This window comes from Syngnathus scovelli, chromosome 12 (assembly GCF_024217435.2).
Source record: "Syngnathus scovelli strain Florida chromosome 12, RoL_Ssco_1.2, whole genome shotgun sequence".
Lineage (NCBI taxonomy): Eukaryota > Metazoa > Chordata > Actinopteri > Syngnathiformes > Syngnathidae > Syngnathus > Syngnathus scovelli.
The window spans coordinates 8,823,970-8,835,969 of record NC_090858.1 but is presented as its reverse complement, the minus strand read 5'-3'; the positions used below and the strand labels follow the sequence as shown (position 1 = coordinate 8,835,969).

At 38.3% G+C, this 12,000-nt stretch overlaps 1 protein-coding gene across 1 annotated transcript; it reads right to left on the bottom strand.

Annotated features, from left to right (window-relative positions):
• Positions 1 to 4,218: 4,218 nt before the first annotated feature.
• Positions 4,219 to 9,739, bottom strand: kcnk1b (potassium channel, subfamily K, member 1b). Its single transcript, XM_049736396.2, has 3 exons — positions 9,243 to 9,739; positions 7,067 to 7,462; positions 4,219 to 5,811 (listed from the first exon to the last, which is right to left on the bottom strand). The coding sequence occupies exons 1-3, from the start codon at positions 9,592 to 9,594 to the stop codon at positions 5,561 to 5,563; spliced, it is 999 nt and encodes a 332-aa protein (XP_049592353.1). The 5' UTR covers positions 9,595 to 9,739; the 3' UTR covers positions 4,219 to 5,560.
• Positions 9,740 to 12,000: the final 2,261 nt, after the last annotated feature.

The following is a 12,000-nucleotide window of genomic DNA, read 5'->3' as shown; positions in this document are numbered from 1 at the left end:
AAAATTTAGACGGGCCCATCAATCACTGTTTTTTTACTGCAGTCCAGTGGCAGTTTTATATGACAGACATATTCAGTACATAAAACACCAGACCGGGAAAAATGCTGTTCTCTGTTTTACTGCCTGGTCAACTGTAAATCCGCATCAGCAACAAACAAATAATTATTGATTGACTATCAACCTTCATAAGTAAAATTACAGCTACAGATAAACAGACAGACTTTCTTTCTTGGTCATGTTGCACATTTGGAAATCCACTTGTTGCTTTTTTCTTCAAGTTCACCAATTGTTTTGTTAACATAGTGATATGTAATATTCATGGTGCTAAACTGTGTCATTTTCAAGACAAAAATGATTTCCTCCGTGCCCTCAAAAACTCACAAACACATGTTCGTCAGAGAACTACAACAAAAGCCGCATGATCACCAATAGGCATTCTCAGTATTTCTTTAATCCCCTGGCATCCAGTTTGCTACAACTTAAACTAGGGTCTCGCATTTCTCCCTATCAATATTTAAACATGTCTCAGCATGGAAACAGTGACAAGCAGCTTCTGATTGGTGCATAGAGGAGGAGTAGTGGTACTGGGAGCCACTAAAAATACCCCCATTGCCTACAGTACGCCGTGCGCCTAAGGGCTCACGCATTGTGCACATTAGATTTCTAATAGTGTTTGACTCTTGACATTTGCATAAACCAATAGGAGCATCCCTATTAGGTTTTCTTGTGTTTGTCACAAAGTCTTTTGGGGGGTGGGGTCCCAAGAGGCTGTGAGATTTCTAGAGGCTGTGTTTGTTATTCATCTGCCATTATTGGTAAGGTTGACACACAGCTGGGGAGAAACAAGCACAATCTCCATGGATGAGGAGGCCTGCTGATGCTGGTTCATGGTGGACTTAGCAAGAAGCCTTGCTGGGGCACATCGACTGGCGCAGGGGTGTCAAACTCATTTTTTTTCGCGGGCCGCATTGTACTCATAGCTTCTTTCGGAGGGTCATTATGACTGTCAATCCAAATAAATGTATTAGCACCTCATATTATGTACAGTAAAAGCAACAAAACAAACTGACAAATAGCTCGTTTTCACATCAGACGAGTAAAAACTGATCAAATATTAAAAAAAAAAAGACATTATTAAAAGTGAAGACAATTTGCAATTCTAGTAAAATAAAATGATGTGGCGGGCCGTATCTGGCCCCTGGGCCTTGAGTTTGACACCTGTGGACTAGCGTCTTATCTTCTTTACTGGCCTCGTTTCCAATATTAGACATTCCCATTTTAGTTTTGCTGACAGGTCCAAATATACGATTAAAAGCTTGCAAATGTCTTCAGCGCTTTCTTTGTCACACTGTTTAATAATCAAGCTCCTCCATTTAGATTCATGGAAAAGTAGAAACCACCTCTCAACATTGTTCTGTTTGTCCCCGAGACAAAGTGCTCTGTTCTTGTTAAAAAGTACGCTGTGTAATTTATTTCCCCGTTTTCCTCAAAATCTTTAATTGGCTCGGTGGTGATGTGAGGCTCAGCTTCGGTGCCCTTAAGGTTGTCTGACGTTCACCTCTTGAGACAATTAAGCTCTTGCTTTCTTTTGAATATGCATGGGCAAATACCTTTGCTTGTAGGGTGTAAACACTTGGTAAGGAGGAGAAAAAAGATTTCGTGTCAAATATACAGCACAAGGCCACTTTATTTTAATGTCATCAATATTTTACACATTATTGCTTTCAGGACAGAAGCAAGATGAAAATCATTTGTTGTTCTGGACTTTATCCATCAGTTCCAGCTTGACGGACAATCCTGGATCTGCTCTTGACAATCGAATGTGACTGGCGACGAGCCATTATGATGTTCTCACTGCATCGACATTGTAGAGAGACAACCGCCTACAGTATGTCTGCGGCAGCCAATCACCATCCACCCTCCTCTTTCCATTTTTTCCTCCTTCCCTCCAGTCCTGTCAGTTTGTCTAACACATTCAACTGAGGTTTAACTGGGCCACTGTCTTCGTGTGAGTGATTGTCTTTGCATATATGATGCATTTTGTGTGGACAACTGATTTTTTTTCCCCCCATACTGCATATTGTGCACATTATTCCATGTTTGTAGAAATAACTTTTACAGTTTGTGTAAAAGGCCATTGATTGCAAATCAATGTTGCCTACTTTATTTCCTCAACTAGTGGCCAGGAATGGCAGAGACTATCAGGATTTTATTTGAAAGAGCTACTGTGTCTCTTTTTTTGTCTGGGACAGCTTCCAAGACCAACAACGCATAACTGATCCGTAGATGAATTCATAAATTCATTACACATTTACATAAACCCACGTACATCGAGACTCTCTTAACCTTAGCATATTACATCTTTTTTTTTTTTTTGCAGCGGTGGCAAAAGCTGAGAAATGAGAGCGTTGGCGATGCAAACCTTTCTGCTTGAGGCTTCTTTTGTATTTCCATCATCCCAGAATGTGTGACTGAATATAAATAGAGTTGCTTAAGCATCAGAAAGCATTCTAACAGCCTATATAGGATACGTGCCATGTCCGCGGTGACCTCTCACGCCTAAGGGGGTCGTGGGCATTCGAGGAGTTACAGCTGTGTGTGTGGCAATCGTGTAACCACCTGGTTGTGCGATACAAGCAACACTCTGGAGAAACATAGTTTCAACCGTTATGGAAAAGTGCAATTAAATCATCACTAATTTTAGGTTCAGGCTTTCATAGATGAAACTTTATGGAAGATCTATGAGCTGAATTCTTTTAATGTTCACAGCCAGTGCTCACTCAGGTGGTTGGTTCTCTGAGTGCATATAAAAGAGGCACGAAGATCAAACAGCAATATTCATGACAAAAAGCAGCAGAGGGTTCGGTTCAACCCAGCACGTACAGTACAGCCAAGCCTTCAGGGGCTAGTTTGAGTTCTGCTCTACGTAGCATATAGTGAGAGTGACTGTTTATTTACAAGTCTTTTGGGCATTTTAAATTATATATGATTAAAAGAGGGAATTACTACAACTGCACACATCATGGCTGCCAACAAGAATTCGTCATGCTGCATCACAAAAAAACTACCTTAAGAAAAATGGCAATACTCAGTCTTAGAGTGAGTGTTTTCCTGAAACAAATAATCCCATAAACAATTTAAAGTGGTTAAGAACTTTAATGTATGCGTCAGATATCTATCATTCTAAATGACCTAACAATAACATAGAAAGGGTGTTGGATACTCTCACAAATTCCAAAACAGAAGGGAGTGTTTTAATTGATTAAAATGATTTTTAAAGGGATAACGTGTCAACCCATGAGAGATAAACAAGCACTTTTAACATGCAGGAGAGAATGTCGCCTCCTAGAGGCACAACCATAAGGTGTTTCTGCTCCGTACTTAATAATACAGTCCCGTCAATTCATTACAAGCTTTGCAAAAGCAATTAATAAATAATTGTGGCATATTGTGTGATCTACCATAGAAATCTTCTAATGAGATTATTTATCATTTCTCATGACAGCATTATGCAAATGAACAGACGCATTTTTTATTTATACTGCTGCGTCTGAATGTTGCACACAGTTATTTCCAATTAGTGCACATCCTCGGGCAATTGTGTTCTCATGATGTGCAATAAATACTTTGCCAGAGGCTCATCATTAGTCATTTGACGTCAGTTGCTGTACAGCGAGCGAGGCCTGGAATTGCACCATTGATATCGCAAATAATACACTAACCTTTAAACATTATGCCAAAACATTGCCATCTCTTTTTGGATGATGTGAGTCCTGTCACCTGGGGCCATAAACATAAAATAAAAAGACAGATTAGAATATTAAAAACCAAAAGTAGAGCTGATTTTTCATAGCTCGTTAAAGTACAAATATCAAACCTGTCTTTCAGCACCTAATTTGTTTGCTTGCTTTGCAAAAAATGACTCATTTAATTAGTCTGCAGGGAAAATTTATTTTACACTCACTTTGTTAAAAATGTTAGCCTCTTGCTCAGCTCTAAATGTAATTCCCTTTTGCAATACTTAAAAGTAAAGCGGCTGCTAACAATGAGAAAATGTGTTTTCATGAGACAACTCATAAAAAGAATGTATTAAAGTAACACCATCATTTTGAAAAGTGACCTAAAAGCCTGCACGTCTTTGCTTTTCGATTGACCTTATTTCAGTTTCAACCTTGCACCATTTTAACCATTGGCTTTGTGCTACAAACAGTACATCTGTTACAGCTTGAAAAGTTTAATTGCATCTTAAGCAAGTTATGAAACACATAAAAAAATAAAATAAAAAACATACAGTTACAAAACAGCACTTTATTTGAAACATCAATCAAGTAATTTTCCCTTAAAATGAAATGTTTTCAATTCACATTATGGACTCAATATCACATTTGCTGATGACTTGTGCCATCAGCATCAGTAAATTGAATCCATCCATGTATATACTTAACTGACCAGTGAAATATCTTACAGCAATAATGACAACAACATCTGAGGACTTTCCCCCTCCCCCGCTGACATATAAAAACAGTTCACAAATAAATGAAATTTCCTGCAATGTATCAATTACATTTGTAACTTCAAGATGGGAAAACTGTCGTTATCACATACGCTTGACTGTCAGCGTGACCCTACTGCGCTTAGTCAGCTGAGCTACGATAGCTGAGTTGTAAACAACATCATGTACAGTATATCTGATAGCATGTATAGCTTTGCAAAAGGTAGTCATAACACATTGATTAAAATATCAATATGTTTGCCAAAGCATTTTACTTCTGGCTAGTCATCCCTTTAAAAATACACTCGGTTGTTTTTGTCGAGTATAACTTGACTAACTTTACGGCTGCTGCCTGTTTAACTTCTTTCACAATACAGCTGCGATATTTAGAACCACATCTGCCATTTTGGCTGGTTCGTGTACGGTACATGTGCAAAAGTACACTTAGAGGTGAATCTCACATCCTTTTCCTCTAAATTGTGCGCACATGATATGATATGAGACGAGGCAATAAATTAAAGTGTGTACAAACACACAGGGTCAACGTAAATAATCGCAAGAACATGATTGTAACTCATACATCCATGAATGACATGGAGGGCAAGCAGGGAAACTTTACACCTTCATTAAAGATTGAAGCAGCACTCACATATAGAACCACTATTCTTAAATAAAAATTTTAAAGGTGTCTGTCAATTTCTTAGTACGGATTTGCAAACTAAAATGAGGCCACTTAAACTATTGGGACATTAACCATCTTGACACATTGCTCTCTTCCCATTAGAGGCAGTGGAAGTCAATACAAGTCTTATAGAGCAACTGTCAATGAACAACATGTTCACCATATTTTTTTCTGAAATTAGCCATGTGCATCTTAATTCTCAAAAGCCTAGAAGCAACTGATAAATTCTCCTGAATGTTATGTTAATTGAAAAACAAGTCTTCCTAAGACATTTCAACAAATAATTTAACGAACGGGCGGCTCATAATGAAGCTTTGCTCCCATGAGCAAGAACTACAGCAAAGTTGTATTATGAATTGAAATTGTCTTAGTCTATCACCATACCACTACTGGATCATGAAGTCGCCGCTATGAGAGGACAGACTTGAGACACTAACGAACATGCGGGCCTTGTCGTCGCTTTGTGCACTGTCCTCCACAGAGTTGAAGGAAAGGTGGTCGTGCTCCAGGATGGCCAGGCGGTCTCGCGTCTTTTCCTTTTTCAGGTAAAACATCTTCCTCAGTTGCTTCAGCTGCTGCAGCTCGCAGAAAGTCTCCAGGACCACAAGCATGATGATCAGGCCCATGATCAAGTAGACTAAAACAGAGGCGAGAAAAGGTAAGTTTTCAAACCACATAAAATTCATCATTTGTGTGAATTTGAACAATGATCAATGAACAAAACAATGATCACAAACCTTGTTGTTTATAGATTTTGACACAAGGGGGTGATGTTCCTCCACAATTCTCTCTTTTTTTTATTATTAATTTGTGATGAGTACAAGAAAAACTATGGTTATCAAATTACAAGTGAAAATAAGATTAACTATTCGAATAACTGGAGCCTGATATCTTTGCACAACCCTGTAAATCCAAATCATCTGCTAGCTTTCAGCCTATTTGTGAAGTCAGCTCTAAAAATACACTGGACGTTTTGTACATGGCGCTGATGTCACAACATACATAAATTTACTGTGCATCCTTCAAGCTGAATGACCGAATGACGCACACAAATGTCACCCACACTGGCGAATTCTCGATGCTTTCTTTTCTTTCCTTTCATAGAGGATTATTTCAAAAGGATGCATGTAACATATAAGGGTGATCAATATACGGTGAAACTTATCTTTTGTAGAAAAATAGCCCTTTATACAGCACTTAACCGTATTTGTAATGTGGGTGGAAATGGATGCTCCAAGGTTATAATGAAAAATGATCATTGAACACATTCAAGTTGATTATTTACTACATAAAAAATTCAGAATTCCTATCTTGAAACTAATGACTCTTGTAAACAGGTATCGTAACATACATACTATAACGAATTTCAGGGTAGAAATTTATTAAATATACCATGCTACAATAACTTTGTGGGTTCAGTTCTGTGGTTGAAAAGCAACACATTGAATCCTTTTAATCAGAGATCCTTTCCATTCCTCCATTTGTAATCTAATGAGATATTTAAAAGAAGTAAAGAAAATATTTCTTAAGCCATAGACTAATGAAACAGCTTAAAGGAAGTGAGAACTGTTCCAGAACCAAAAGTAACATCCTTTTCTTGTCATGGGAGGTGTGTGATATTACTATGAGATACGTATGTGTTGACCTCATTTTGGTGCTTGCAAAGACTTACAAGATACACTAATCGAATACAAGAGTTGTATCAAACATTTGCACACGGAGATGGTAATGTTGAGTTTTAACTGACAGAGGCATTACGTTAAATGGACTATGTCAATATGATTGGTTGTATACCACTGCAAACCACAGGTACCGTGCTCACGATATTTGCAATGCAAGTAGATAAACATAAAATGGACATTGATATTTTATATAGTTGGCCTACTACTTACAAGTGATTCCAAGTTTGTAGAGCTCCCTGAACTTCTGGTTAGCCGCCTCTCCTGGCACATAATCGCCCAATCCGATGGTGCTGAGCGAGATAAAGCAGAAGTAGAACGACTCCAAGAAGTTCCAGTTTTCCTCCAGTGCCGAGAAGATGGCCGCGGGGATGAGGAAGATGCAAGTGATGGCCAAAAAAGCCAGAAGACAAGAGTGGATGATGGCCACCAGAGGTTTGGACACGCCCCAGCGTATGTGGATGTACGAAATAGGTTTCCTTGTGCTGTAAACCATGATCCTTTGCACCACGGCGGTGAGGAAGAGGAGGGTGAACGGTATGCCGAACGCAGAGTAGATAATGCAGAAAGTCTTGCCACCCTCTGACAGTGGGGCTGTGTGACCATAACCTAAGGGCAAAAGCAAGACAATGCTTATGAAAATTAGATTTGTCACAATATTCAGACAAATTCTACACAATATTTGCCTGACTAAACATAGAAGACTTCCATTTTCAACACTAACACAAAGATACAATCCCCATCATTTTTTAACACCTGTTTTGCGACCAAAATGACTGTAATTGTGTAAACAAAGAGCCTACGTGTTACACGCAGGTGAATGAAAAGTCCTTTGACCCTTTAAAAGATAGTTTCATCATAAACTAAAGAAGACTTGAAGGAAACACACAAAATGAAATAAACTGCGGTGTACCATGATTAAAGTATGAATATTACAATTTTGCATATTATAATATAATATATAATCTCGTGTGTGTTACCATGCCCCACTCTTTTGTTTTTTCACATCTTTTACACCACACTTTTGAGTCTTCTTCATGTTTAATAGTTTAAACCTTCCCTGTTATGTAATGTCAGCTATATTTGATGGATAGACTCTGCTAAATGGGTGTGTTTTACCAGCAAGCACACAGTACGGTCAAGGACTTAAACACAAGCTGCGTACAATTTGTATGTTGAAACCTTCTAGATAACTGCTGCTGCCATGTTGTCGGACTAAAGTTCCCTCAGGTAGTCTCAATGCATATGTATGCATTTTTTTTTTTTTTAGTCACTGGGTGACAGCAAAACTGTCTTATTGCCTCAAGACAAACAACATCACTGTTTGTATAAAGGGTTTACTTTAACAAATGTTATCGTTTGACTGAATAAAGAGAGATGTTTTGTTTCATAAGAAAAGAAGTTGCACTGGAGCAAACTATTCATGGTTAATTATTAAGTTACACTTGTTCTTATTGCTACACTTTTTCTTCTCATTGCATTTGTATGTTTTGTTATTGTGCAAAGACTGTATGGATATATGCATATTTTTATGTTTTTATTCATACTTATATATAAATTGACAGTTGAGAGACAACTTGACGGTTGATAACCACCAATTTGACAGTTGAGAAACAACTTGACAGTTGATACCCACCAACTTGACAGCTGATAACAAACTTGACTATATATTTTAAGATTTTAGGGTTTCAAGGACAAAAACACAACCGGAAATATCGCAAAATATAAAATAAAACAACAGATCTTGTACTTTTGCACATGTTGGAAAGATGTGGGGTGTCGGGAAAGGGAAATTATGACATACACACTGAGGGGTGACACTTTAGGTGCTGACATACTAGGTGTTAGTATGAGTAACATATGTAAATAAATACTTTAAACATACAAAAAACAATAATTGCACACCAATTCTCATGTGCCTGTGGCACATCTCAGCTATGCTGATGGCAATAGATCATCCAGATGACCTGATGTAGTATGTAATATCGTGTGCTGGTATAATAAAAAGATAATTATATAAGCACTGGTTGATAAGCCAATGTGTGTTTTCACACCAGTCAGTGACCTGTGGAACTGTGAAATATGCCAGTGCCAGTTTTTAGTGAGGCTAATGAGGCCTCCAGGCACCGAAGGCCTAATAACTAGTGCCATGCACGAATGAATTAAACTGAGGAGTGTATTGTGTGTTTGATTTACCACAATTATTATCAAGATTTGTTTTTTAAAAGTAGGGTAATTTTCTATATCCCATGTAGCAGTTGGGCAAAGTTACAAATAAACAGCATATAATAATAATAATAAATAATAATAATAATAATAATAATAATAATAATAATAATAATAATAATTGCATGAAGTAGTCTAATGTTCTTTGTGAGAGCCAGCTCACCTGTGGTGGAGAGCACGGTGCTGGCAAAAAAGAGCGCAGAGGTGAAGTCCCAGTTCCAGTTAGTGGTGTTGTTGAGGATGGACACGCCGTAATTGCTCGCGTCGAGCGCTTCCTTGACAAAGCGCTCCAGGCTCTCCTCCGTGATGCACTCGTGGTCCCGGAGGAAATTCGCTTTCGTTTCCATCAGGTCCTTCCGCAGGGCGGCTTCGTATGGCAGCTCGACGGACGAAAAGACGATGGCCCCGAAGATCAGATAAAGGATGTAGCCCAGCACCAGAAACACAAAATACCACGTCGATTTGTTGGTCTGGATGATCTGCATGCACGAACTACTAGCAACGGACTGGAGCATCTTCAAATTGTGGGATGCTACCACAAACGCAGCTCCTGTAAACTAAAGAAAGGGGTTTGTATCCGGGCAAGGCTGCAATGTTTATTCTCTTCCCTTTCTGTGAAACCTGCTGCCGTTTCAGTGACGTTCAAAGACATCGCGGTGTTAACGCTACTCACTGCGGGTGGGCGGAAGAAAACTGAAATTGAGCATGCTCATCACTTTACAAAATGTATATAACATATCATCCTTTGTAGTATTTATGAATGCTACATGCAAACAGAATCTTTAAGTTGAATTGAAAAAGGAATGGATGTAAGTTTAAGAATTACTGTGTTTCCAACTGTACTTGAAGACAGCAAGTGACTGTAGGAGACAATGTCCGTGTGACGTCACAAGTTCCGTTTCTCCCCCAGGTAGGGCAAGCTCCCTCCGGTCAAGTGAAGTTAATTATACTTTCGAAATAAATACACATAAATAAGTGAATAAATAAATAAATAAATCGAAGAAGTAAAGCTAAGTCGAATTTCCCAATTTAACATTGAAGATATCAAAAAATCTATAGATTACTTGTAATTCCATTTTTGAACAGTTGGAATTTTAATTCAAAATACATTATCTGTCAAAATAACATATTAGCTCTTTATGTAGTTGTGCCCAGTTAGAATAAATTAAAAACATAATTTCTCCCCACGACAATCTAGAGTTTAAGATACCTTTGACTTGTCATATTAATAGTTACAGATATCTCTAATTTAATTTTGCCTATACCACCCACCTGCAACACAAATTCTCAATGTTAAAAAGGCTTGCCATTTACTAGAAGATTTTGCTCACCTCCTGCCCTGCCCTGCCCTGCCCTGCCCTGCCCTGCCCTGCCCTGCCCTGGCCTGCCCTGCCCATTTCGTTATTTCACAACTGTGTAGGTGGCAGGGTGAGGATTTTTCTCACACAAAGCAATGGGAGATTCATGTAGATAAACAGTAATCTGTTTGGGTTTGCATGTTAACTTTACATATTAGTACAGTATATTCCAACACAGTGCACTTAACTATAGCCAAACATTTCCTCTTGCTTCTTGGTGATAGTTTGTGTGCTGTCTTTCCACCAGTACAGAAAATCACACTGTCAAAAAATATGAATCATTAGTCCATCACATAATTAATATGTGACATACTCAGCTACCACTTTAATCAGGAATTAGAAGTACTTGTTTGGTGGTAAATTGGGTTAGTTGGCATCATCCACCCTCAAGTGTTTTCTTTCTACTACGGAAATGTAACAACATGGTAGAGGATGTAAGGCCTTTTTTGATCCACTTTTTTTCAGCATGTGAGTAGGCTTGTCCATCTGCCCAGTGTGGGAATACTGAACAGCGGAAGTTGCTTGAGCAGCAGCCAGTATACCAAGTGTCGTGTTCAGAATGAATGAGATGTGGGTGTAGGCAACGTGAGCAAGTGAAACACCGCTATTCTGTACATAGCCTTTGTTTCTCAATTAGAATTGACAACACAAATCATTTGTGGGTTTCATCAAATAATGGATGTGTCATTGCAAATAAAAGAAGCCAACATTGATGTTGGGAAACTCTGTGGGGCATGAGCCTTATTGGACTCGAAATAGCATTTGTTCTAGAATATAACATGAGCTGAACTGCAATAAAATGTCCAAACACATTCGCTCATCAAACATGAACAAATTAGATATTAAAATTTGTATGGCAAGCAAGGCTGCTTTATTTATCTAGTGAATTTCATACATAAAGTAGATTAAAATGCTTTGTATAATTAAATGTACAATCCTTCAAAAGGTTTATAATCCAACAATTTACCAACAGCTGATTGATGGATGGATGAATAAACTTACAGTGATCACTTCTTAGCACATCCTAAATGTTTGACAACATGAAAATCATACATAACTTTTTTTTGCAAGCTTTGCAGGCTACTCATTACAGCATACACAAAAGCCTCTTTGAATTAAAGGACTGGACACAACCATTCGGTGCATTCAAGTGCATTCAATTAAATGCATGCAGTTTTATATGGGCTTTAAGATATTTGATTCATTTTTTTAATTCCAACAATTGTAGGCCACCTAAGACAAAAGAAAAACAGCTATGGGCAGACTTCATCATGCCATTTGGTGGAATGTGGGAAGAGAACCCAGTTTGAAATCCCATGTATCAGATCTGAGGCACTATGGCATGAATTTAACAGAAATATTGGGAGAAAAACTAGAAAACCATCAATTATTTTGTGGGCGGTGTGGATCAGGGGTTGAGTTGCTGTCTTCTAACCCAGAAATTCATGGTTCGAACCCCAGCCATTGTGACCATGTCGATGTGCAAGATACCGACCCACAGTTGCTCCTCATCGATTCATCAATAAGTGCATGAGGAAGCAGCGAGAAGCGCTTTGAGTACCA